Source organism: Coccidioides immitis (genome assembly GCF_000149335.2).
Source record: "Coccidioides immitis RS genomic scaffold supercont3.3, whole genome shotgun sequence".
Lineage (NCBI taxonomy): Eukaryota > Fungi > Ascomycota > Eurotiomycetes > Onygenales > Onygenaceae > Coccidioides > Coccidioides immitis.
Window position 1 is genome coordinate 1,075,392 of NW_004504308.1, and position 25,315 is coordinate 1,100,706.

Below are 25,315 nucleotides of genomic sequence, written 5' to 3' on the forward strand. Positions count from 1 at the left end.
TATTTTTATTTTCTTTTGCTCTTTTGGACTCATCGTCCGGCAGCAAGGGAAAGGAGCTGCGGCTCTGATGTGGGTATTCCCGTGATAAGCGACCCATGGAGGCGCGCCACGCTATTCCAACCATCATCGCGGACAGCCCAGTTTGAGATACATTGCAGGGCGCTGCCAATCGGAGCTGGGAGCAACGTACCGCGCGTTGCATGCGCTGAATCGGTCACGGAAAGATAGTCAAGCCCAAAAATGAGATGCAGGAACGAAAAGGTGTAATTCTAGCAATTAATGCCTCTGGGGTATTGTTCTCCTTCAAACTCCATACATACAATGCTTAACAGGATAAGGAACACCATCGATCAATGCACCCCCTCCTCCATGCCACGGTCCGGGGATTTCAAATCGATGGAAAAAATATTCAAGGAATCGAGCTTTGAAAAAGGATCTTTCTCTATTAGGATGAATCCAACCGCCTCTCAAGTATCAATCATTCCCACATCCTGTAGGTTGCTGGTACCGACTGCTGGACCAGTACCCTTACTTGTCTCCCCCATTGAAATCTTAGCATCCATATCCAGAAACTTCTTCACCTTAAAGCCCTTCCCAGCGGGGCCCAGATCCCACCTCATCAACCCCTTATCAGTCAAGGCAATAAGTTCATCCTCACTCTGCGAAAATTTCAAATTGAAACACACCGCGTCAGGTTGAAGAACAATCGGTTTTAACTCGACGAAACCGTGTTCTGATTTCATATTCTCCGGGTAATATTCCCATTCCTTTCCCTGCTGGCCTTCAATGATTACTTGGGGGTTCAGCGCCCAAATGTAGATCACGTTCCAGTTTGCGACGGCTATCCGTTTTCCCCGTGGCGAAGTGGCAACGAGTCCGGAGAGGGAGCTTTCAGTGTTCTGGTAGCCCCAAAGACGGGCCATGACAACCCACTGGTTGAAACGTCTGCCGCGGTCCAGGTTGGGCACATGTTGGCAGCGGGAAGAGCGACAACGAGCTTCTGAGCGAAGCAGGCAAGCAATGGTCCACTTTTCCGATTCATGACGTGCTATGCCGAGGGTGAGGTATTGCCAGCGGCACATTTGGCGGTATGAGTCTGCTTGGTAGGTTTCATGAGTACAGAAAAAGGGAATGCCGATGGAGAATCTAAGTAGTCTGTGGCCCAAGGTGACGTTGCAAGCGTTCTTCATCCAGCTGTGTCGTTGTTGAGCTGCGGTATCTAAAGCGAGCAAATCCCCGTATCTGTTGTATAGCGTAGATGACGGATGGTAATAAAGAACCTGAGACGCGTTATCATTCAGTTCAAGCCGTACGATGGGCGGTATGCATTGCAAAATGTTAGAGGCAGGGTCTGCATCTATGATAGGTTTAGAGCTGTACATTGCATCTATCAACTTTATTAGCATTTGATAGCGATCGGACGCCAAGCAGGTGACGCAAGCACGGCGTTCTCGAAAAGAAAAATTGCACAAACGGTCGTACTCACAGGTCCTTCCATCTTCCTCGACAGACGCGTCTTTAACTAAAGTATACATAAGCACCTGCCCCTGCAAGGGATACCGTTCATGCTGCCACGCTATGACTGCCATAGACGGATTCTGAACATCGATAGCGGTAGGGTGGAATCCTTCAACAGGCTGTAGCACTCCCACCGTAACCCGGGGCACCCTGGCAAATCCGGATATATCGGGATAAGTCACAAGGTGAAACTCGGCCTGCCGATAAGATTCCAGAGCTTCCTTCGCAAATGGGTGAGCGCGTCCGGCTTGACATGACTCTTCGATCGGCTCGTATTTCTGGAGAACGGCGAGAGATCCATCCCTGCAAAAGACCGTCTTGATTACCTCCACACGCCCAGGTTGATCGTACGGCACCTCGAGAATGCTTCGTAGCTTTGCCTCCTTGGACTGGATATGATAAAGCAGCACACGGCTGCCTCCCTTCTCGACCAGGGCAGCATTGGGATCCTCGCCCTCGCGCAACGCCGAAGTGCAATTGTCGATAATCCCACATTTGAAGATATAATTGGTCAAGTCAGAGTGGAAATTGGCACCATATAAGTGTTCCGCTGTGCGCGCCTTGAGGACGCGGAACAGCTCCTCGGTCTTCAGGTCATTGAGGGATGTCCTGGCGCCAGGAGTCCGCTTGAGGTGGTTCTTGATGACTTCACGACATGACGAAGCAATAGTGTATAGTGTCTGACATGTTGAAGAGAGTTGAAGGAAGCTTGGGGTGGAACAATGAAATAAGATGAGCTGCAGCAACTCGGGTGGAAGATCAAGGAGCTCCAATGGGCGCAGGCGATCCATGATGCTGGATGATGCTGGAGAGAAGTAGAAACACAAGCAAAAAGGGCTTAGACTCGTAGATAAATTCTCGAGGGTTGGAAGAAATAATAACAGGAGTAAGAGGACTAGTTGCCGGGCCGTGTGTCAAAAGCAATGCAAGTGATTGTTGACAGGTTGGATGTCACAGTCAGGCGGAATCTGAGGTGAAAATGGTGAGGTTGATCAAGCCACCTGCATCTCCATGCCACAATTAAATGCTGAGCCTTAGGAACTCCCCTCAGAGCTGAGCAGCTCCTCCTGGCCGTTCCCCCAATTTATAGGCTGACGGGAGTCTTGTTGATCGCTGGAGAGTTTCGCAGGCAGAAACAACCCGGGGTCCTGATTGGTGGGAGGCTCACCGCAGTGCCTAACGCTGGCTGAGCTCCCAGCGCCGCATCGGCCAGGCAACACACTCCGAGCCTGATGGGGCTTCTTCAAGAGAGCTGGGTTTTACAGCTGTGAAGCGCAAGGTTCCAAATTCTGATGTGGCAGTGAATTTTTGGTTTTTTTTTTTTTTGGAGCAACACTGGATGAGCGCGCAGAGTTTAGACACCCAAGTCTATCCGACTAATTAGCTAACAATACCTCGCAATCGTCCGAAAAGAATACTATTTAACTAGCCAGCTGTCCTGCTGCTAGCAAAGAACAGAAGCAAAAACATAGCAAAGAATGCTGAATACACTGTAAGGATTCTAGGTTCATAACGTCATCAGGTGGTGGACATTCGTCCCTCAGAATCAAACCCCACGTTGGGTTCCATGAGCATGCTGTAGGTAGTAGGTAGTAGGTAACAAGGCTGAACATAGGTCTTTTGATCCCACTTCCCCAAACACCACCAATCCTGCTTCCAGAAAGATGCAATACCTTTGCCAAAAGAACAAATCATTATGCTGAACACCGATCCTCCAATCTTTTAACCTGATTATTGTCAATTCTCTTTATTTTCCGGCTGGGACGCCAACCATTCTAGAATACTTTCATAGCATAATACAAACTGCCGTAGGCTTTGCACCATACTCAGTCGTTGGCAACGGAAATCTTCGACTGTGCTGGCTATCAAATCGAGGTCATCACGGTACACCCAGCCATCTTCACCTTCACCACGTCTCCTTTGCCGTTTGAGCATGTCAATAACACTGTCAATTGTACAGAAGGTGCCTGTTCGACCACAGCCTGCACTACAGTGGACGACGATCTTTCGTGGATCTGGAGGCTCGGGGTCCTGTATGCATTCCGGCCCTCTGCCATTACTGGCGTTTGAAAATTTGTTCGTCTCTTCAATGACTCGAAGGAGATGCGCCGGCCGGGAAGGGGTGCCGAAATCAGGCCAGTGCGAGTATTGGATCTGTGTGATTTCCCGTAAGGGCTCAAAAGGTAGAGATTCGTGGATTATGGTGAGGTGCCGGACGATCATATAGAGCTCCTCGAACGAACTCGGACCTGTTGACTCCCGCCGGCTATGTGTGCGTTTGTTTGGAGATAGCGGTGGGACATGTAGAGGGACTTTATATTCATTCATCAGTGTCACCCTAAATGGGCCATAAGCGTTTGATTGCCAATACGGATGGCACTTCAGTTGCAGCCCTTCCGACTCGGCAGTCAACATGACGATCAATCGAGCATCTTGCTCCCAAACGACGTGCCAAAAGTCCTTCAAACTCACCAGTTAGGACAGTTCCAGGAGGCCGAGGTCGGCCCGGTAAATGGGGACCGGGGGGGGAACTCACCTTGAATGTGCTTGGAAGCGGCGCCTGCGTGGCAATGTAAAGCTTGTTCGACCGACTGGCCTTCACGTAACTCGCATTTACATAGTCGCAGGACCCCTGGACGGTACTTCCCAATCTAACACGACAATGTTCATAGGGATAAATATTGTTATATCGATTCTTATTGCCCTGTTCAAGTCCTGCAATACGATAGGACGACTTTGAGCCTTGTGCTGTCGCGCTGCCGTATGTCCCGGAATCCGACAATGCTTCTTGCATGCGGCATTGCTCTGCTTTTTCAATCGCCAGAAATTTGTTGGATACTGATTTGCCATTGTCCTGAACATCAGCTGCCTTGGCGAGCCATGAAGGCAATGAGTTCCTCGCTCGCTCTGTCAGTGTTGATGGAAGCTTTATGGGTATTTGCCCAACTCCATTCACCAATTCAGTACTCTGGCGAATACTGTTGTACATTGGATTGAGAGAGGGTGTAGACGGGGGAATAAGACATCCTCCCGATATTGACGATGGTCCTGAAAATGATAGACTAATGGATAAAGGTTGCTTTGGTGGTTTCATAGGAGTTTCGTCTGGTTTTTTCTCGACTAAGTCCGGAAACTGGACGGAGAACTGCGAGAATCCTCCCCGCAAAATCATTGGTTCTCCACTCCATCCTTCGTTTGTGAATTTCTTTAGGACGTTTACCAGAGCAGACGCATCTTTGATAAGGGTTGTAGCCGCGTCGTACACGACAATCTGCGAGCTATTGTGCCAATTGGAGAATTTTTCTTTTTCGTCGTCACCTGCAAGGGTATCTTTAAGTTTCTCCAAATTGAATGACGGCCTCTTAAGTAAGGTTGTCGGAATGCACAAGTTCAGAGAACCTTTAATTCTACCCTGAGAATACTGTGGATAGGGGCGGATATCTAATACCAGAGTCACGTCCGACTTGGTGCTTAACAAATCTTTGCAGCATTGACTCGAAATCATCTTTACGCTACCATTGTCAACTGACGCCGGAGAGGTCTCGGATCGTTGAAGACTTGGTAGGCCCGAACCGTACGGGGAGAGCGCTGGCGCAGATGCCGTTGCTGGTAGGCTGCCCTGGTCGAATGGGCGTGATGGGCCAGGACGTGTGACATGGACTGTCGGTATTGGTGGTTGAAGTGGGCTAGATTTCCGGTCCTGGGGGGATTTCAGCTGGTGTCCTTCTTTTTGAATCAACTTTTGGCTTTCCCGTACTGGGGTTTGTTCAGCGTTACCAAACTGCCCCTTCCATGGCCACGCTGGGGGAGTGTAGAACGGTGTCGCCGCCACGCCGGAGGTTTTGTCACTATCATGGTGCTGTGTAGACAATGTACTCAAACTTTGCCAGCTCGCGGGGAGGATATTCGAGCCTGAAACGTCCGGCCCGGGTGTTGATTGGAAGGGCCTCTGACCCCTTGTATAGATGCTGGGATGTACCAGGGGTGTGGCATCTCTAGAGATCTGGGGGGGGAAATGAATATGAAATGTGCTAGTATCGCCGACTATGTTGAAGTAGCTGGGACTTGCGTCACGTAATGGCTGCGAATCGATATTATTGTTTCCAGCCCGGAAGGGCGTTGCAGCTTGGCCCACAGAAGGCGGTGTGGCAATTTCGTGCTTTCCGCTGGGTGTGGTCGAAGGGAAGCCTCCAGGGCTCCATGACCCTGAAGGCGAAGGTTTCGAAACTGTTGTCGTCGACATATCAGGTAATTCAGCATGTAGAGCCAGGCTTTATCTGCCGTATTCTCTACTAAGGAAGTATGCAAGGCTGATAATTCAGCGCTGTCGCCATACTTCCTTCCTTAAAACCAGGTACGTTGTAGTGACCGGGTGCGTGCAATCTTATATGGAGCGATCGCCCGGGTCCGGGTGAGTGAGGGCCTGGGTTTGAAATCGAGGAAACCGTGGAGGGAGGGCTTCAGGATATCGCTCAGAAGGAGATAACCAATCGTTTTAGGTTGCGGCTGGAATTTGTGGCCAACCGCGTCGAAAGATACTCGAGGTGTCTTTGCTTTTGTTTCCAGGGGGGAGGGGGGAAAGAATGAGTCTTGTGCGACAGTGAGGGGATTAGGTGGATACACAAAAAGCGATAACTGAGGATGGTGGCATGAGTTAGCAACGAAGGAGCGTCACAAAGGCATGGTGAAGTTATATAAAGGATGAAGAAGCAAGGACAATGGCTTGCCACGGGATGAGGGTTGAAGGAAGCCAAAAAATTAGATGATACATAGGGGGGTCGGTGTCAGCGGAGGAGGTGGTGGTGGTGGTGTGGGCGTGGAAGTTACTGTAGATCGTTTAGTGAACAAAGTTTAGTTTGCGGGTTGGCTATTATGACGTTATGCCGAAGGCCGCGCTTCGATGGCCAGGGCCTAGCCACTCTCGCCACTGACACCACCAACCGCCAACCACCAACGAACGAACGCAGGAACCAAGGCAGTGTGGGATACCGGGTACCTCCCAGGCACCACACGGTCGCAGTGCGAGCGGGTAATGGCAATATGGAAATGCAATCGTACCACAGAGCAGGCAGCTGGCTTGTCACGCGGGAGCCATCGCAGCCATTCTCTTCTGTCCTCACTTCCAAGTCGCTCTTCTTCGACCTACGAGGCACAAGCGCAATACGCAGCGGCAGTCGGCACGAAGGGACTGTACATTAAAAAAAAAGAAAAAGGGAAAAAGGGAAAAGACTTCGCCCCAACGCTCTTTTCTCGTTTTTCTCCGCACTCGTAGGTTCGAGAATCGAAATAGCAACTCCTTTGGCCTTCACGATATCGCGACGGTAGAAACCGGCAGACGGCGCCAACTGGAGCGAAGACAGACCGGCGGCGGGAAGAGATTTTCCTCCCAGCCGCGCGCGCAGAAAAAGGGGAAGGTTCCCTCCAGCGCAGCCGGTCAGTTACATAATCACAGCCGAGCCAGATTTGTCCTGAACTTGAACTTAGGTAATCGCCAAAAAGTCTATCCCAGTTGCTTCTCGCCCGCAAGCGGCGCTGCTCGATCGTTCTCGGCGGCGGATTCTTGCCGTACACGGAGCGCTTCGGCCCTTTGCTGGCTGATCCCATGATGAAGCTTCGGGTCCAGGCAAAAGCCACTACGGAGTACACTAAGTTACAACTACACCTTACTCTCGCCACATGCAGCCACTTTGGTTTTCGTCCAGCACACTCGGCAGAGCTATGTGCTTGATAGTGTGCCGTCGACTCCAACTCTCTTTTTAAAAGGCGGAGGACAGGTCAGAGTCTGGGGTTGCCGCGGTTTTGATGTATCCACCCCCAGAGTATGGAGTATGGAGCGTGGCTTGATTGTAACGAACCCCTTGCACTCCGTACGGGGCATTAGAACGGAGTACGGAGTATCCTCGAGGATCATCTGCATACCGCCCCCACGCACGGCATCATGGAAAAGAAAGCGCCCTGTGCCGAATTGATGGAAGAACAACGTTTGTACATTTTACTGGGCGATCCGCTCGACCTCTCCGCGAGGCGAGTGACGTAGTCGGAAGGCTCCGTCAGTCAAAAAGCAATGAAATGATTATTATCATTTCTGGGTCAGTGCGCGGTTGACTTGTCTTCAATTTCGGAACCAAGCCTCGAGCCAAACCTTCCAAGAGTTTGGAGATGTCTAGAACTTTGCCGCCACAAACCTACTTCCAGAGAGTCATATGTCGGGGCCTCTCGTTCAGAGACGTGAGCTTGACTTCAAATTACATTCCTCCGATGAGCATTCCTAGAATTATCTTGTCAGTCAAGTTAGGGAGGCCTGATGCGATAACCAACCAATACCCCTTGGCGATATGTAATCCAACTTCCAAAGAAACAGGGTAAAATCGCAGCCAGCATTGAGACATTGCACTTTCGACTCGGGTCGTTTGGTCAAAATATTCCCGCTAGTGAAAAGAAGGTCCTCCAAGAAATGCCCTCTTGGTATGGCGCATCTTCTTCGTCCACAGATCGGTGGCTTGACGTACTGAACCTTCAAAAAGGTACATGACGGGGCGGGAAGCTTCAGTTCAACCTTACCTTTCGGGCAGGTTTCTGGATCAACAGTTTCGCGGATTAACGTAAGGCCGTACACTGCGTGCAGAAAACCTTGGTTCATTGAGCGAATACTGGAAAAATTTGGGCAAATCTTAGACCAGTGGCGCAGTGGTTAGCGTTGTCCACTTATGTGTCTCCTGCCATAAGTTCACTTTTCGTGGCACGATACTCATGCCATGGACGGGTCCCGGGTTCGAATCCCGGTTGGTCTACTGGTTTATTTTTTATTCTTTTTTTATTATTATTTCGTTTCATTACATCTTCGTCTCGATCTCCGTCTATCGAGGTGCTATCTTCAGAGGAGGAAATTATATGCATTTCTGTCTCATTCGCAGGTATGAGCAATCAACCTGGTCACTTGGCGCGGCTGCCAGGGGTGAAAGCCTAAAAGGTCTCGCCGTCTAACCACGCAACAAACACCCCGTCCCTATCGCCTTCGAGAGCCAGAACTTGTTTGCAGGAGGAGAAGAGGCGGCCAGAACGATACTGTGAGGTTGGTTTCAGAACTAACCTTCTCTCTACAACCTTACCCCGGCTAGCTTCAAAGGCGCCTGTCTAGATTTTGAGATTATCGATTTGGTCTTGCAATATACAGCAGATCAGGTACATACATGCATCTTGAGCGTAGGCAGGTACCGCATATCATACACACCAACAAATCTTCATTCCAAGGAATTCAATCCTGCCAAGAGAAACCTACTAGCCCTGATTTATTCTCGTTGATCATGCCCGCTTCGAACAGGGAACTGCCAAATTCCGAGGTGCTTGCAAAGAGAGATAAGCTGCTCTCAGCTGACGCAATTGCAACGGCTGTGGTGTCGCGTGGCTTCGGATATTGTTGCACCGGGCCGCAAGAGCTTTGACGCCCTTGGAAGAAACAGCCTTGCTGAGTTTCTCACGGGATCCTTCGCCCATCTCCACAATTATGGCAATTGACAAAGCAAGCAGTTGTTATAATCGCCCTAAATGTTCCGGGTCGTGTGGAGCGGTAGTGAGAGGAGTGGCGGAATCTGGTATTCGAGTTCGCTCTTCAATTAACTGAGCCTACCATCGGGTTCTCCCTTCCATCGCTGCACTCGCTTTTGCTCCCAATTATCCAAATCTTTCGCCATTAGTCTCTAAAAAAAAAAGGGAAAGGGGAATAGTTAGCGTTTCAATTTCATCTCGAATTTAGGGAGAGCCTGGAATTCCCGGCATACGTAATATTCTTCTTTTTCACTGCCCAAAACTCTTCTCCGTGGATTCATTTTAATATCATTCTCCCCATCACCGTCGGGGCCCTTGATCCCAAGAGCCAATGCTTCTTGCTGGCTGACTTGCTGGACCTTCCGGTCATGCCGCTCGTACCGTAGAGCAGTTGCAGGAGTCAAAACAAAAGAGCCGGCAACCATCAGACTAAGGAACGGAAGACCAAATAGTAAAAATGGGTGCTTGGATAAATGTGCTCGGTACATTTGGCCGATCCGGTCGCCGAGGGTTGAACCTGCGGATGTCGACGGCCTGAACCGCTTTGTTTGGAAAACAGGCATGGTTATTGGGTCGGATTAATCGGACAACTGACTTAAATTGGAACTTATAGCACTTGCAATAAAGGGTCTTCCTAGGGAAATAGGTAATTGATGGTCAGTCCATAGATTGCCCTGTTGGTGTCTCCCGCTCGACCCCGAACTCATGGACAAGGCTCATGGAAAAAGAAACTATGGTCGGGTGATAGTAATTCCGTGGCCTAGCGAACTTTAACTGAAGCTTCCAGTCGCCCAGTAAACAATCGTGATCAGCCTTTGGTTGGTGAGCTGCCTGGAACACATCACTGAAGAGTGAGGTCGTTGTCGCTCAGGCTTCCTAAGGGGTTGGATCGAATAGTATTACTTGATACTGATCTGTGATTGTTTGAATCTTTAAGGCCTCAATTCTGAAGTTGCGCCTGCCACCATGTTTCAAGGACTTGGCCAGTCCTCTTCGGCTGGATCCCTCTTTACGACCACTGCGAACACTCAACAACCTGCGAAAAGAGGGCTATTCGATAGCCCAACTACATCGCAACCAGCCAAGCCATCCCCATTCGCAACTACGGGCACAAGTTTAGGTCTTGGAGCCGGGCCCGGCGCACCCCAATCCGCACCTGGGGCCGCAAGCATCTACTCCAGCGGCAATCCCAATCCCGCGGGAGCTACCAATGTCGCATCTACGCAGTCTACATTTGGCTCCTCGATACTGGGACAATCATTTGCACCAGGTGGCCAATCACAGCTGGGCCAGCCGGTAAACCCAGCGCTCGCAGGCCAGTCCGTCTTGTCCACCCAGACTACACAGCCCGCGTATTTCAGCAGTTTGTTGGAGCGTGGGAAGAAACGACCTCACCCATCGAGCCTCAAGACCACCCAAGTGGAGCTTCCAAATCTACAATTGGGTCTCGATGATATTCGAAGAACTGCTCGTGGCCTAGGGGTCAAAGAAGCAGCTGGCCGCCTGAGCGCTGATGCAAAACCGTGAGTAAAATCACCTTCAAAAATTTGATAAGGCTACATTTAACGGAAAATTGCACTGACGCTTTATCTACCTGTTGTCTAGGCACTACTCACTTACCGCATCGGGAATATCTCCGGGTCAGGTTTTGCATGATTTGAGAGAGTTGGATAAACAAGGACCGCCTCCCAACGTGATGAGAGACGATGAGCCCTTTGACCCGGATAATCAGAAGTTCCTACGACGGATGCAACAGCGTGGTCGGGATGTTATGATCGCCGATAGCTTTGCGAGAGTTCGACGGGATTTCGACGCATTTTTAGAGGAGAAGGTCAACTTGAACTGGGATGAGCAACGCCATAAGATCTTTGAGCACTTTGGTTTAGCTCCTAAGAGTGAAGCAAGCGGTGATCGTCTCGGAGAAACGACGCGCGACAGTGGCGCATTCGGGGCGTCAAAAAGTGTTAGATTTGGAGCAGATTTAGGTCAACGGCCGGCATCAAGCACAAGACGGAGCGTATTTGGACGTTCGGCTCTTTCAAAGTCTGTAATTGGGTCTACCATCAGCGGTGGTGATGTTGCACAGATATTTTCTCCTACCGCCTCGAGTTTGCAGGCTGCGGATACACGCTTCTTAAGGGAGAAAATGGGACATTTTGCAACAAAGGTTCAACGCCTCAATGAAGCAAGGTCTCAAGAGAAGGCGTTTCCTGTTCTGCACGAGTTTGCTGAGACTGAAAAACTGACAATATCCGACGTATGTTTATCACAATCCACAACCCCCCTTGCTGGCTCTATATTGACTCTTGGTTTAGGTTCCTCGCCAACTTTTCGAAGCCTATCAAGCATTAATAAGTATTACTGACGAAAATCCAAATATAGTTGATTTTGCGGAGCCAGGTGCAATAAAGGAGCGCCAGTTTTCGCAGGATTATCTGGATGAGAATGTGAACTCCAATGAATCAGTGCGTATGAGGAAAAGGATTGTGGAGGGCTCGAGAAGGTACTTGGAACAGGCGTTCTATAGGGAAATAGAGAATGCAATCGCCAAGAACCCCAGAGAAGCCCAATTAGGCGGAATCCCATCCATAACCAACAAAATTCGAGCCTACATTCGACTGAAGGCTGCACGGAAGGACCTTGCACCGGATGGAATAGAGCTGCAAATGGTCGACCAGGACTATTGTTGGGTGCTCATATTCTACCTCCTCCGGTGTGGGTTTGTCTCCGAGGCCGCTGAATACGTGAGCACGGACCAGGGGTTCCGGTCTATGGATTACAAGTTCGTTACTTATATGACGACCTATGCTCAGCAACGCCGCCTGCCTAGAGACCTACAACAGAAGATCAATGGAGAGTACCAACAACGACTCCGAAACGCCCCTGAGAATACCGTGGACCCGTATCGGATGGCTTGCTACAAGATCATTGGTCGATGTGATCTTAGCCAGAGGCGACTCGAGGGAATGAGCCAAGGAGTGGAAGATTGGATGTGGTTGCAGTTTACCTTGGCTCGAGAGGACAGTCGTGCTGAAGAAATCGCAGGCGATATGTTTGGATTGCAAGAGATCCAGCAGGATATCTCGGAAATCGGTCAGCGAATATTTGTAAAAGGCCAGGAGGCGGCTGGCGGATACGGGACCTACTTTTTGCTGCAGATCCTGGGTGGTATGTTTGAACATGCAGTATCTTATCTCGGAAACTATGCGCCTATTAACGCCGTCCACTTCGGAATTGCGCTGGACTATTACGGCCTGCTTCGCGTGTCAGACTACTATACTTCTGGCGAAGAACTGCGTAAGTTAATTTCTAGTTTGGACATTGAGGATTCTAGACGTTTGGCTAACTTTGTTATAGTGTCCTTCACTACGAAACAACTACCACAGATCAACTTTGCTTTCCTTATCACCCAATATACTCGGGAATTCCGCACAGGCAACGTCGAAGCTGCCGTTGACTATTTCACCTTGATCTGTTTGAATGCAGATCTTCCAGGAGAACTAGGGAAGTCGCAGGCATCAGTGTGCCATGAAGCGTTGCGGGAGTTTATTCTGGAAACTCGCGATTTTGCCAAATTACTTGGAGATATCAAATCGGACGGTACTAGAATCAGAGGCGCGATAGAGCAACGCTTGAAACTTATTAAACTTGACGACCAGGAAGAGTTTCTCAGAACAATCACAGTCCAGGCGGCTGCCGTTGCCGACGACAAAGGCCTCACTGCGGATGCGGTGCTCTTGTATCACTTGGCTGAAGATTATGATAATGTCGTGGTGATCCTCAACCGGTCTCTTTCGGATGCAGTGGCAGTGAATCTAGGTAGCGCGGCTCTGAGACTTCAGCAGCCTAAACCTGGTGCAGCTCAGCAAACACAGACAGATGGCCAGCAAGTCACCCCAGCCGAGGCCGCAAGTAGCTTCAGCCTTACTTCTGTCGAAGATCCAGTGACTCTTGCGCAGAATATGATTGGCCTCTATAATACCAATGCCATGTATTACCAGAAGATACATCCGATTAACCGTGAAGCATGCGGCATACTACTTCGCATGATGGATGCGAAGAGTAAAGTCGAAGCAGGGAAGTGGGCCCAAGCGCTCGATGTAAGATTCCCAATGCCACCCCCGAGATAAAATGTTTATGGCGTGTGATCCTAACTGCGTTGCCAGGATATCAACAATTTACAAATCCTGCCGCTAAGCGCTCGCGGATCTGTTGCGTATATTCGAAGTGCTGCACAGGCGTTTTCGGCTCTACCGGCCGTTATTGCACGGAACGGAGGTAATCTTATCATGTGGAGCATTACATGTATCAGCCGAGAGCGCGAAAGGTTACAACAGGGCGTGTATGAGAATGATATGCGGCAGAGCTTGGCAGACCAGCTTCTGAGCATGGCCAAGGATTTGATGGTGTTTGCAGGTATGATCAAATATAAGCTGCCGCCTGGTGTGTACGAAGCACTGGCGAAAGCAGCGGGCGACATGGCGGGGGTGTAGTGCATCGGTCCCAACTTATTCCCCATTGTCCATGACTTGATTTCTGGAGTAGCTCGAGTTCGCCGAAATAGAGCGTATTTGCTTGACTGGTTTAGCGGGAATATACGAGACATCTTGCATTTCAAGTTCTTTGCCTTATCTTCGAATCGGGTGGCCATTTCCACTCATCACGATTGTAGCTCTTTGAAGTGAATAGATTGCAATACAGCAGGAAACTACGACAAACAATAGCTGCTTACTGAGGACAGCTCAAGGTGTTTGGCGATCGCATTTCTCTTCTCCCCAAAGCGAGCTTTGGACGCATCATTTTCACTTCTCTCGCTGACAATTTTCTTTCCTCTCCTCCACATCTACCATCTCAATTCATTCTCACCCCATTCATTTTTTTTTTTTTTCTTAATTCACTATTTTGATTTGCCCACTCACCCTGCTTTTGTCCCTTTATTTGAACAGCCTGGCCTTGTGTCGTCATTACATTGCCAACTCACTTGCCCAAGCCTTGCACTACTGTCCTCTAGGCTATCGATCCTGCAGGGCGTCACCAAGAACCGACGAGCTGATTTGTCGACTCTGGCTTACTAATACCCGATTGCGGTGGAGGGGCAATTAGTCAGCGTGTTAGTTGCACCCACAATAATCAGGTTCCTTTCTTGCAGAATGCTGGACGAACGCTTGTTTACATGTCCACCAAAGCCTCAAAGGCCCATGCAGTCTAACATGCAATAGTCTTCGAGAACAAAATTTCTTTTCTCCGATCTCTCCTGATCTACAGCCGAAACTCAGGGTGTCGGAGTTGTGGCCCGCGTCATCCCCATCGTCACCTCCCGGTTCGGTACGCTTATCGTCTGGTGGAGCTAGAGAAAGCCGAGCACTGACATTAAAGATAGACATGGAAGCAGCTGCTAGCACAGAAAAGGAACCGGAAACCGGCCCACCGACGGCAGATGGGGATGTTGAGATGGGAAATGTCACCGCGGCTGCTGGAGACACTTCGGAAGACGAAGATTCAAAATTGCAGAGTGATATACAGGCGCAGCTCGCGGCGGAGACGCAAGATAGCGCCGCTGCACAGCCGTCCAACTCAACATCCGAAGAAACATCTCAAACAGGCTTGGTAGTCAGTGAAGCGACGGACCACGATAGCGCAAAATCTTACGAAGTGCCTCCGAACATTGCGCGTATCAGACAGGAGATGTTCGAACTGCGACAGCCGATTGAGTTGAGTCTGGAGGAGTACAACCTCTACTGGCCATTCATTGATAATGTGTGGGTGAAGCAGCGATCTAGCACGACGCGTGATAAAACTGCAACGTCAGACTACTATTGCTGTCGCCAGCGCAAACAGCCGGCCAGGCGCAATGAAGAAAAGGCACAAGGCCAGCCATATCCTGAGGGGAGAAGGAGGCAGAGAGCAGTGCGAGAGGGGCCTGTCTGCGGTTTTCAGATCAAAGTTGTCAAAACTGAGGGCACGTTTGCGTCCGTTACAATTTCCCGGCAAACTAATTGCAGTGCGAGTCATTCGCATGACTTGGACCACATGGATAAAGTCAAGCGCAATTCTGGATTATTGTCGTTTATAAAACAGGAGGCAGAGAAGGCATATATCCCAGCCTCAATCCTGGCGAAATTTCGTGAGGATCCAGATGCGTTAGCGGCTATCGGAGGCAGGTTCCTGACTGGGGTGGACGTGCGCAATATCTGCGCCAAATGGCGCGCTGCAAACCCCAACGCAGAACTGAAGACACATCAAGGCTACTTGTTTCAAAATGGAATCGGTGTCTACAAAGTTGGCTCTCGCCCAGCACGCCCGGGTGCCGCGCAAATTACGCCGCAACCCAAAATCACACTAACATCCCACGCCCCTGATGCACTCGCGTTCCCATCATTTTCATTGGAGTTTCTGCAACCATATCTTCCCACTCGGGAGGAGAACCGCAAGTTCCCACACGTTACACTGACCTATGCGCAGTCTATGGATGGGAAAATTTCTTTAGCGCCTGGTGTTCAGACGGTACTATCAGGGCCAGAATCCAAGCTAATGACGCATTATCTTCGTTCACGTCATGATGCGATATTGATTGGAGTTGGGACCGCTCTTGCTGACAATCCTGGACTGAACTGTCGCTTAGAAGGCGCCGGCGGTTATGGGGGCCTGGGCAAGATGTGGCAACCAAGGCCAGTGATAGTAGATCCCACTGGTCGGTGGCCGATTAACCCGGAATGTAGAATCCTAAAAACCGCGTTGGCTGGTAAGGGAAAGGCCCCCTGGGTCGTGGTCTCGCCATGCGCGAATATCTCGGCTGACCGAATCTTGCTTCTAAAGAAACATGGGGGTGATTTTCTAAGGATTTCGGAATTCAATCCATCCTGGCGTTTGCAATGGTCTACGATATTTGGGGCTTTAGCTGCTGAAGGCATCAACAGCATTATGGTTGAAGGAGGTGGAGTGGTTCTTAGTGAATTACTCAACCCAGAATATGAGGACTTCGTTGATTCCGTCATCGTTACTGTTGCCCCAACTTATCTAGGCCGTGGCGGCGTGGGTGTGGCCCCGGATTCTAAAAGAGATGAATACGGAAAGCCGAAAGTCTCGCTCAAACCAAAAGAACCGAAATGGCACGCGCTGGGTCAAGATGTGATCATGTGCAGCAAAGTACGGGTTCCTCCTCCTCCTCCACCAATCCTTCCAGGAATCGAAGATGCAGCCCTCGGGCTTTCGGGCGAGTGAAGAACCATGTCGCGTCGGTTCTCCTAAAATATCGCCAAGATATTGGGTGGACTGGTCCTTATCAGTCAAAGCAAACTACGCTTGGAGAATGTATGATTGTTGGGTTTACCTTGCCACGCCTCCAGGAACATTGCATACCTCGCTTGTCACGAAAAACGACCACCTCTTATGCTTCTCACATTCTTCTGCTAGCTTGTCGAGATCAAACAGCTCACCAATGGGACACCCCCACCCAGCAAGGAGGACTTCGTGCAATTTCAAATGTTCCGGGGGTGCTGGTAGAAGGAGAAAATGATCAGTATTCACTCTTTGTCAAGTCGGCCTTTGAGTATTTGGGAATTCCTACGGTAGGCTTCGAATGCGGGATGGTCACCAGCGACTGCCGAAAAATTCTCCCAGATCCACTCTAGCATGTCTTCTGTTTGCTCAACACCGATAAGTGAATGCATCTTTTGCTTTGCAAGCTCACTGAGTTCTGCAGTCGACAGCTTGTTGAATTCAAGCATATACCCTGTCTCATTATTAGCAATTATGGACTCCTGGTTTCAAGCGAACTGCTTGTCGATGTAAATGGGGTGAAGCTTGCCAACTCGGATGAAAAGAATGTCTCCGAATTTGATTTCTGTTCCCTGGGACTCCGCCACCGCCTTCAAATGTTTCAATGGTATGGGGCTTGTTTTGAAGATGTCAATGTCAATATTGTTCGCCAGTCGCCACTTGTGGTAGTCTAAGAGGATGCCACGGCCAACAATTCCCTTTTCCGCCCAGGCTAAATTGATATTGCAGTCAGCTAGGGAACTTTTCCAGGTTATATCAGCAGCCAAACGGACCTTGAACCCCATTCGCATTATTCTTATTGGGTCCGGCGATATCATCCATGGTGACGCCGTTATAGAATCTTTTCTCCTTTTGATATGCGACATGTCGCAGCCCATCCCCTTAAGGTGTCACTGATCGTCAGATTACCGGAGCGTCTTGGAAGAACTCCATCCGGTACTTGTCACCGGCAACGGGGCACCATAGGCTGGTGAACTTACATTGGCTGCTGCTCTGGGTATTAAATGTCCAAACATCATCGTAGACTATTCTCGGGGATCTCTGGACGATTTGCTTTTGAAAAACCTGTCGTCCAAACAAAGGAATGTCACCCTGTGCATCAAGAGGCCAATTCATGGAGACTCTGCCATAGGTTAGCTCGGCTTATATCACAGCTGAGTTGCCAACGCAGCGAAAGTACATATTCATGGAAGTGCATGTGTTCTAAAATTCACAATGCACTATATGCCACATATCATATCAGATAATATCCGATAACCAAAAAAAAAAAAAAAAAAAAAAAAAAGGAAAAAAAGAAAAAACAAATACATAAATAGAATTCCATTAATGAAAGCGAGCATGAGAATATCTGGTTGTTGATGGGGCAACAATCCGTTTCCCAACGTACCTAACTCCGCTTTGAATTTCCTTCGCCGCCTCCTTGACAGTTTCATTGGTCTGGCGATTCAAAAAACCTAGCTGGTCATCTTTGCCGTAAAGGCCCCATGCTGAGTAGGGCGGGTCGTCCTTGTTCAGCGGAAGATCAGAGAATTTGGGAAGATTTGCTGGGCGCCCGCTCATGGTGTTTATAGACTGAGGAACTCACGTTTCACGCTTCTAAGTAGAAGATAGAGCCAAGTAGTACCAGCTGGAGCAAGTGGCCGGTCTATGGGCTTTTATATTCCCCTCTATCTTTCGGCGAAGGGAAGAAGGGAAATGCGGGGAATACGCGGAGTGTGTTACCGAGGCGTTGAGCCGTGGGCTGCGGAGAGAGAGGAATGAATACTCGACACAAACTCTTGTATCTGAGGCATATTTCTTAGACTAGGTGAGGTGTACGTAGGGATGTCGATTCACCATATGTTCGATATTAGCGGAAGGGGTGGTTCATGATATCTACAGCGATGGGGTGGTTGTCGATCACATCAAATTCCTGAAAACCAACTTTCACCCATAACTTTGCGATACAAAGATTGTGAGGCTCATCGACTAACACTGATGCTTCTCTTCCATACGTACAACTGCTCATATCAATTACTTTTTTGGTCCCGATGATTTACGGAGCGTCATGAAGCCATTCGTTCACTTATCGATTAATCCTTCATACTGCTGAGCTCTGACTGACGGTAACTATCATGTGTTTTTTCAATATCATACTTGCCAAATAGAACATTGGCTATCGCCGTCTTCAGCTTGTCATACTTCATGAGACGGCGGCTCATTCGTAATACTGGCTACATGGGGATGCCGTTGAATGGATTGGTCGCCATAGGGTCATATCATTTCACTGTACATATTAAATACTTACCATGCCGTAAAAAATCGTAATTTCAAAGAGAAGTTAACAAGCAGCCTCCAAGGCCAAGCGGCTTCTCGACTGGGCTCGCAAGCTAAAAAGAAATGGGACCAGCCACGTATTTCAAACTAGCTGAAGCACTGAGAACCCTGATATAAACACTGTGTTCTTCGTAACGAGAGCTCCATCCCGGCCTCCAGAACGAAGAGAGCCCTTCGACGGACTCTTGAATTTCTCCGGGGTTGAATCCATTGGGGTCGCCGCTTTCATCAAGCCGCGGCGCCATTGGACCAGGACTACTCGATGAACATAACTGCGGTAGATGCCTTGTCCACGTTTGAATAGGATCAAAGAAGAAAGCATTTTCTCACCATATGCGTCCAAAGATGGATGATATAAGCAGAACCCCGGTTGCCAAAAACCCAAACAAGCTGCACTCCCCAAAACTGTCAAAAAAAAAAAAAAAAAAAAAAAAAAAACAACCACAACAGACACAAAAAATCCAAAATATCTCACAGACCATCAACCATTTACCTATTCTTCTTGTGTCTAAGGCTTCAGTTTTTGATTTTTGAGTCATATCCACACCTTTTCTTCCTTTCTCAAGAGCCTCCGCTTCATTTCCCACGCGGCCTTTGTTTACAATGGCGCCCCGGAAGGCCGCAGCGACCAGATCTTCGACGCGTATCAAAAGCGCCCCAACCACTACAACTGCCATCGTGCCAAAGAAGGCTGGCGTCAAGAAAGCGACTGCGGTCCCCACTGCTACGAAGAACCAGAAAGCGAGTGCAGCTGCTCTCAAGTCTACTAAAGCTGCCAGCACCAAGGCTACTGCTGCCAAGGATACAACCACCAAAGCTCCGCGCAAAGCAAAGGCTGATGAGGCCCCTGTTTCCAAGAAGCGCAAGGTTGTCTCTGAAGATGAAACCGAACCAAGGCCCAAGAAAGCTCGGGCTGCCAAAGAAGAAGTTCCCAAGCCGAAGAGGACTCGCGTCACAGCGTCGCCCGCTCTTAAACCTCCTAAGCCAAAAGTCGTGATTAACGAAGCCCCTACCGAAAAATTGAACATTTATGTCTTTGGCGAAGGCAGTTCTGGTGAACTCGGACTCGGAACCGCGAAGAATGCGGTTGACGTGAAAAGACCTCGTCTTAACCCACTTTTGCTGGCTGATACAATCGGTGTTGTCCAAATTGCGACCGGTGGGATGCATTGTGTTGCGCTTACCCACGACAACAAAATCTACACCTGGGGGGTCAATGATCAGGGTGCTTTGGGTCGTGACACCACCTGGGAGGGCAAGTTAAAGGATATCGACGACGCTGGCAGCGATTCTGACTCGGACGATGGAAGCGACAGCGGCATGAACCCCAAGGAGGCCACTCCAACTCCAATCCCGGCTGATTATTTCCCGGAAGGAACCATTTTTGTTGAGGTTGCTGCTGGAGATAGCTCTTCGTTCGCTCTCACTGATGATGGTTTTGTTTATGGTTGGGGTACATTCCGCGTAAGTTCTGCCTCTATCATTATGGTCTAGTGCCCCTATTAACGTTACATGTCTTCTAGGGAAATGAAGGCATTCTAGGTTTTGACGCCACCACCCGTGTTCAGACTACTCCTAAACTTATTCCATCTCTCAAGAAGATCAAACACATTGCTTGTGGTGATAACCACGCTCTCGCACTAGATACAAAAGGTGCCGTATTTGCTTGGGGTTCTGGACAGCAGAACCAACTTGGTCGTCGCATTGTTGAGCGTACCAAGCTGAACGGGCTTCACCCACGTGAATTCGGATTGCCCAAGAATATCACCTATATTGGCTGTGGATCGTTCCACTCTTTTGCGATTCACCAGACTGGCAAAGTTTACAGTTGGGGCTTGAATACCTATGGCGAAACTGGCATTCCTCAGGGTGCTGGATCCGACGAAGCAGTCATTTTGCACCCGGAGGTTGTGAAGTCTTTGAAGGATAAAAATGTTATCCAACTTTGCGGTGGTTCCCATCATTCTCTTGCTGTTACCAAAGATGGAGAGTGTCTTGTGTGGGGTCGCGTCGACGGCTTCCAGACCGGCTTGGATATCAAAAGTCTTCCTGATGATGCAGTTATTAAGGATGATAGAGATCGTGCCCGTATTCTCTCTGTCCCCACCGCTGTTCCTGGCATCGATGCCAAATTTGTTGCTGCAGGTGCGGATCATTCAATTGCTATTGCGAAAGATGGACGTGCCTGGACTTGGGGCTTTTCTGCAAATTACCAGACCGGCCAGGGCACTGATGACGATATCGAGGTTGCTACTGTCGTTGATAATACGGCTGTGAGAGGCAAGATGTTGAACTGGGCTGGTGCCGGTGGACAATATTCTGTTCTTGCTGGACCTGCAGTTACCATCAATGGCGTTGCTGCAAACGCTGATGCTCCGAATGGAAACGTTCAGGGAGCGAACTAGATTTCTCGACTCTTAAAGGTTTGATGGGTTTCTTTGCCTTCATTTTTTTCCTTCCTTTTTCGGATATCTCTTCCCTTGTTTCTTCGGGACTTGTTTTGACATCTGTTGATTGTTCGTGCTGCATGTTATTTGAATGGTTTATTTTATCTGGTTGAGTTGTCTCTTTAACGTATATCTCCTTTTGCTGCTTTAGTGTTTGCTGGTTGTCTTTGCTGTGAGTCCAGATAAAATGTTCTGGTTGGTTTGATTTGTTATTTCAAAGATTTTTTAATCCTCTTTCTTTTTCTTGTGATTCCAGAGGCCTTCTCACTGCAAGCTCTTTGAATTTCTTTCTTGCGTTTGCGCTGCGTTGCTATTTTTTTCTTGATGGTTGCGGTGCTTTGTTCCCTTGTCGTTAGTGTGCTCTAGAATCTGATTTGATTTTCTACTTTAAATTGGCGACTTTAGAAATTTCCTGCTTTCTATTGGGCGTCTACATGCTGCAAAAATGGATTTGATTCTGATTGATATATTTCGTATTTTGTGTTTCGTTGGGATTAGGAGTTACATTTAATTGAATAAGAGTATCCCAGCTCTCTTACAATCCGAATTCATTCAAAATATGTAATTCATCGTCGAAATCATCCGCAGCTGGGCGATTCGCTTCTAGGTGACCAGTTTTCGGTGCACGCGCAGGTGTATTTTCTGCCTCGGCGAGAAGGGCGTCTAAGTCGTCCTCTTCGTCCGCTGGGGGGGCGTTTGGCTTTAGTATTCCTAACCCATGGGCCGTATTTTGCATTGTGCTTTCTTGCTCTGCAAGAAATGTGTCGAGGTCATCTTCTTCGGGTACTTGTGAGGCTTGGACTGGAGGATCGATGTCCATGCCTTCATTTCCAGGGACGAAAAGATCATCATCGTCGTCGGCATTGTTCCTTAATGAGATTGCCTTGCCACCACCAAAGATGGGTATTTCTGAGTCGGAAAGACGCTTAGGGCTATGAGTGCTCTCTGCTTGATCGTTCCGATGAGCTTCCATAGCTGGAGCGCTCTGCTCCAGTGTTCGTTGAAAGATGGAAGGAATTGTTGGATCTGCCGTGTCTTTGTCGCCTCTATTATCGCTATTGGGGTCGAGGTAGGTGACATTACTGTCGTATAAATTTCGGCCGGGCTTGCCTTCATCAATCCACTCTTTCCGCATGACCTGCATGCGTTTTGTGTGGCCCAGCTTTTCAATGATTGACAGGCCGTCCGCGAACTTCGCGCGCGGGTATAGGTCGTCTAGCCAAAGCTGGTAGAAGTTCAGAAGACGTGCAACATCCGAAAACTATACCAAGTGCACATCGTCAGAAGGAGAGAAACGTGGCGTTGAGATAGGAAGAGAATAGGAAGTCAAACCTCGTGACGCTTTCCCTTAAACTTTAGCTTCGTTTTTGCAGATCTTCGTAGCTTAGGGATTCCCGCCTGGGAAAGTAGTCTATTTTGTAAGGGGTGAGCCGTTGAATAACCTTTGAGCGGATATATCATATGTATAATTTGCAGACGGGGGGTAAGCTGGACATACCGGTTTTCATCGAGCTTCACGGGTGGTGCTCTTTTCCTGGTGATTTTAATTTCTTCGAGGCCAATTAGGTCATCGTTCTTATTCTCCGTACTCCCCGTTCCCGTTCCAGAAGCCCTCCTGTCATTTTTCTCTTCTTCTGGATCGCGCAATAGCTCTTCGATCCCGGCATCGTAGTTAAAAAGGTCATCAAAGGCTGTGTCTTCCGCCATCGCGGCGACAAAAGGGGTATCGGGGGCGAGTTTTGTGACCACGAGAGATACGCAAGCTAATTGGGTTGATGTCGGTTAGACCTTATTGAATAGACGACCTTACACGCACATATAAGAGCAGCGCAACTCCGCAGTCGTTTGTCGCCGTTGTCCAGCATCGTGGTGGTTCCTCGTTTCTCGGATGACGCGACGCGTTAAGAGTAAACTCAATGACGATTGTTATTGGCTAGAATTTAAGTATTTTCCACCAATAGATATGCATTATACTCAACCAATCACAACGACGATAACGCGGCAATTAGCTTGTCACGTGGGCCAATATCCAACCTTACCCAATTGGCCGATCTCAAGCCGTCAAGGAACATCCGATTATTGCCAACGACAGCTGCTCAATTGCAGACAACTGGGGCAGTCTACTAAAGCAATTGCCTTTTCTAGTTCGACTTCAAAATGGCTGCTGACCATGGCAGGCCGCTTGTACCCCCCAAGCAACTTAGAACTGACTACCCGGTACGAATAGGATTGTTTTACCAATTGAAATGTTCGCATTGATGCGGGAGTGCTGACTTGTTTGCCATTATAGCTTATAGATTCTGATCCGTATGTTCTGCCTTTGTGGCGTGCCCCCCGTCGAGCGATATCTAACGATGCCAAATTTGCAGACATGTAAAACGAGTGTTCGGATATGCCAGAACGTCCGATTGGGCGCTGGGTGGTGCTACTGCCATCCTCGGCCCCCTCACATTTGCCATTATGGAGAGAGTACAGCCGGCTCACTCGGGTAAAATCAACTTCGCCAGATGTATGCGCTTGGCGGGTGGTATAGGATTGGTCGCCGGTGCTATTACAGTTTATCAGAGATCTTGCAGTGAGCTTCCTACTGAAAGCCTTCTCCTGGGAAATGGGTTGGAATTAATTGCGGCATATTGTGGCTAGATCGATTCTACGGACTTTCGGAGAATAAGAGAGAAGAAGAAATGGATATGAGAGAAATGGTTGATAAAGTGAAGAGAGGAGAGCCTCTATACGGAGAGTCCTCGCTGTCCCCTTACATGCAGGGTGTCGCTGCGAGAAATTCGCGATACTCGAGCTTGTTTATCCATGTCATTCCTTGGTTCAATGTTGTGAACCATAACCAGGTAAATATCCCGGATAATTCGTTATTGGGAGTGTTTGCTAACTACCAACTAAACAGCATGGTGTCGACACTGCGAAATACTACCGCCAAGCGGAGCGGGAACTAGAAGCCGAACGCATGCAGAAGGAGGGCCTTTAGAATGCGATTAGCTAAAGAGACATATTACACCTTTCTCTACTAAAAGCTCAGATTCCTCTGTGTACTTGTACATACCTTCATGGCTCGAAATGCTAGTTTTCCTTTGTTAAGGGCAATTGTGTTCGGTGTCAATGCAGGTGGTGAATTTTCACCCCACGTGCAACATCATGGTGTCTGAAAAGATGGTGCCAGTGACGTCGGCTCATCAGCGTCGTCAAGTTTCCTCTTCAATTCACGGTTGGACTTTGGCCGTGGATTGGGTGCTGGGGGGGGGGTGGATCAGTAACGGCTATGTGTAAACAAAAAGAGGTCTTCGGACCTTTTTCATTTTCTTGGATATAAAAACGGCGTAGGAGCATGATCGCCTCGTTGCGGAATATGCCGCCATACACTGTATATGGCGGATCAATTGCCCGGCTTTTGATTTTTATTTTTTAATCGTTAGCGTCAGAGCAAAAAAAAAAAAAAAAAAAGAGGAGGGGAGAGATTAAAGTCCTGACTCTGAATGCAAATTTAAAACTCCTCCAGTTCCCCCGAAGCGATCATTTACGCAGCCAAAGAAAACACGTCGGATATAATTTTGCCTCAGCAACGAGGCACACATGATACACGGTTCAACCGTCACGTAAAGATCCGTCGTCCGAAATATGGATCGTGGATAGGATCTCAAGGCCTCTTCAATGGCCAAGAACTCAGCATGTCTTGTCCCCTGCTCAGGATAAGTATGCGACTTCTCAAAGCAACATGCACGACGCATAGTCATACATACATTCAAAGACCTATTGGTGTCGTTCATTCCGCGGCCAATTACTTTGCCATCATGCACCAGGACGCAGCCAACGGGTGTTTCGCCTATCGCAAGAGCTTGCTCGGCCTTTCCACCTACATTAGTTCATATTTGCGCTGTCATGGCTGGATTTAAAAAAAAAGAAATTTAGATAAAATGTACCATTTGCAAAGCCTCTCTCATGAATTGCTCATGTGCCGGGTTGTCAGCGCTGGTATCCGCCATGGTCAAAGCTGAAGAACGGGACGGTTTCGCTTGTAGCCTCCCAGTCGTCATACGCCTTATACTTCTACTTGTATTTAATCTGTTCAGATGCCAGAAAAGCGACGTTTCTCGATATAACATGGATTTTGCTGGATAATATCGCCCATGCATTCCTGAAAATCGATGGAAGCGCTGCTTAGTCATGGTAGGTGCGGCTCAGCCTTATCGCGATTTCGC

The 25,315-nt window shown here is 48.8% G+C and overlaps 12 protein-coding genes and 1 non-coding gene across 13 annotated transcripts; 6 read left to right on the top strand and 7 right to left on the bottom strand.

Moving 5' to 3' along the window:
* Positions 1–247: 247 nt before the first annotated feature.
* On the bottom strand, positions 248–2,556 carry CIMG_08523 (F-box domain-containing protein). The gene is made up of 2 exons (XM_001241359.2): positions 1,487–2,556; positions 248–1,387 (listed from the first exon to the last, which is right to left on the bottom strand). Exons 1-2 carry the CDS (start codon positions 2,307–2,309, stop codon positions 468–470), a joined length of 1,743 nt encoding a protein of 580 aa, XP_001241360.1. The 5' UTR covers positions 2,310–2,556; the 3' UTR covers positions 248–467.
* Positions 2,557–2,844: 288 nt separating this feature from the next.
* On the bottom strand, positions 2,845–6,141 carry CIMG_08522 (protein tyrosine phosphatase). Its single transcript, XM_001241358.2, has 2 exons — positions 4,055–6,141; positions 2,845–3,978 (listed from the first exon to the last, which is right to left on the bottom strand). The coding sequence occupies exons 1-2, from the start codon at positions 5,759–5,761 to the stop codon at positions 3,256–3,258; spliced, it is 2,430 nt and encodes an 809-aa protein (XP_001241359.1). The 5' UTR covers positions 5,762–6,141; the 3' UTR covers positions 2,845–3,255.
* A 249-nt stretch (positions 6,142–6,390) lies between these two features.
* CIMG_13194 (uncharacterized protein) lies at positions 6,391–7,116 on the top strand (the record flags this gene model as incomplete). The annotated part of the gene is made up of 3 exons (XM_004444951.1): positions 6,391–6,708; positions 6,844–6,951; positions 7,003–7,116. The coding sequence occupies 3 exons, from the start codon at positions 6,391–6,393 to the stop codon at positions 7,114–7,116; spliced, it is 540 nt and encodes a 179-aa protein (XP_004445008.1).
* A 492-nt stretch (positions 7,117–7,608) lies between these two features.
* Positions 7,609–8,158, bottom strand: CIMG_12190 (uncharacterized protein; the record flags this gene model as incomplete). The annotated part of the gene is made up of 3 exons (XM_012358592.1): positions 7,609–7,681; positions 7,768–7,786; positions 7,837–8,158. 3 exons carry the CDS (start codon positions 8,156–8,158, stop codon positions 7,609–7,611), a joined length of 414 nt encoding a protein of 137 aa, XP_012214015.1.
* Positions 8,159–8,191: 33 nt separating this feature from the next.
* CIMG_15068 lies at positions 8,192–8,309 on the top strand. Its single transcript has one exon. It is a non-coding gene; the product is annotated as a tRNA-Ile (tRNA).
* Positions 8,310–8,396: 87 nt separating this feature from the next.
* On the bottom strand, positions 8,397–9,746 carry CIMG_08520 (cytochrome c oxidase assembly protein COX16, mitochondrial). Its single transcript, XM_001241356.2, has 2 exons — positions 9,297–9,746; positions 8,397–9,215 (listed from the first exon to the last, which is right to left on the bottom strand). The coding sequence occupies exons 1-2, from the start codon at positions 9,624–9,626 to the stop codon at positions 9,132–9,134; spliced, it is 414 nt and encodes a 137-aa protein (XP_001241357.1). The 5' UTR covers positions 9,627–9,746; the 3' UTR covers positions 8,397–9,131.
* Positions 9,747–9,896: 150 nt separating this feature from the next.
* On the top strand, positions 9,897–13,636 carry CIMG_08519 (nuclear pore protein). The gene is made up of 5 exons (XM_001241355.2): positions 9,897–10,586; positions 10,669–11,320; positions 11,379–12,360; positions 12,421–13,163; positions 13,230–13,636. The coding sequence occupies exons 1-5, from the start codon at positions 10,030–10,032 to the stop codon at positions 13,554–13,556; spliced, it is 3,261 nt and encodes a 1,086-aa protein (XP_001241356.2). The 5' UTR covers positions 9,897–10,029; the 3' UTR covers positions 13,557–13,636.
* Positions 13,637–14,241: 605 nt separating this feature from the next.
* CIMG_08518 (riboflavin-specific deaminase domain-containing protein) lies at positions 14,242–17,591 on the top strand. Its single transcript, XM_001241354.2, has 2 exons — positions 14,242–14,388; positions 14,444–17,591. The coding sequence occupies exon 2, from the start codon at positions 14,446–14,448 to the stop codon at positions 16,282–16,284; it is 1,839 nt and encodes a 612-aa protein (XP_001241355.1). The 5' UTR covers positions 14,242–14,388; positions 14,444–14,445; the 3' UTR covers positions 16,285–17,591.
* On the bottom strand, positions 16,027–17,906 carry CIMG_08517 (uncharacterized protein). Its single transcript, XM_001241353.2, has 7 exons — positions 17,729–17,906; positions 17,322–17,464; positions 17,115–17,222; positions 16,871–17,053; positions 16,631–16,795; positions 16,394–16,559; positions 16,027–16,335 (listed from the first exon to the last, which is right to left on the bottom strand). The coding sequence occupies exons 1-7, from the start codon at positions 17,899–17,901 to the stop codon at positions 16,308–16,310; spliced, it is 966 nt and encodes a 321-aa protein (XP_001241354.2). The 5' UTR covers positions 17,902–17,906; the 3' UTR covers positions 16,027–16,307.
* A 1,198-nt stretch (positions 17,907–19,104) lies between these two features.
* CIMG_08516 (ran exchange factor Prp20/Pim1) lies at positions 19,105–21,062 on the top strand (the record flags this gene model as incomplete). Its single annotated transcript, XM_001241352.2, has 2 exons — positions 19,105–20,121; positions 20,181–21,062. Exons 1-2 carry the CDS (start codon positions 19,261–19,263, stop codon positions 21,060–21,062), a joined length of 1,743 nt encoding a protein of 580 aa, XP_001241353.1. The 5' UTR covers positions 19,105–19,260.
* CIMG_08515 (chromosome segregation in meiosis protein 3) lies at positions 20,534–22,948 on the bottom strand. Its single transcript, XM_001241351.2, has 3 exons — positions 22,603–22,948; positions 22,437–22,515; positions 20,534–22,365 (listed from the first exon to the last, which is right to left on the bottom strand). The coding sequence occupies exons 1-3, from the start codon at positions 22,809–22,811 to the stop codon at positions 21,640–21,642; spliced, it is 1,014 nt and encodes a 337-aa protein (XP_001241352.2). The 5' UTR covers positions 22,812–22,948; the 3' UTR covers positions 20,534–21,639.
* A 236-nt stretch (positions 22,949–23,184) lies between these two features.
* On the top strand, positions 23,185–24,212 carry CIMG_08514 (NADH-ubiquinone oxidoreductase 21 kDa subunit). The gene is made up of 5 exons (XM_001241350.2): positions 23,185–23,321; positions 23,395–23,411; positions 23,474–23,679; positions 23,748–23,950; positions 24,007–24,212. The coding sequence occupies exons 1-5, from the start codon at positions 23,262–23,264 to the stop codon at positions 24,085–24,087; spliced, it is 567 nt and encodes a 188-aa protein (XP_001241351.1). The 5' UTR covers positions 23,185–23,261; the 3' UTR covers positions 24,088–24,212.
* CIMG_08513 (tRNA specific adenosine deaminase) lies at positions 23,794–25,219 on the bottom strand (the record flags this gene model as incomplete). Its single annotated transcript, XM_001241349.2, has 6 exons — positions 23,794–24,081; positions 24,163–24,350; positions 24,407–24,504; positions 24,588–24,796; positions 24,857–24,961; positions 25,037–25,219. The coding sequence occupies 5 exons, from the start codon at positions 25,217–25,219 to the stop codon at positions 24,253–24,255; spliced, it is 693 nt and encodes a 230-aa protein (XP_001241350.1). The 3' UTR covers positions 23,794–24,081; positions 24,163–24,252.
* Positions 25,220–25,315: the final 96 nt, after the last annotated feature.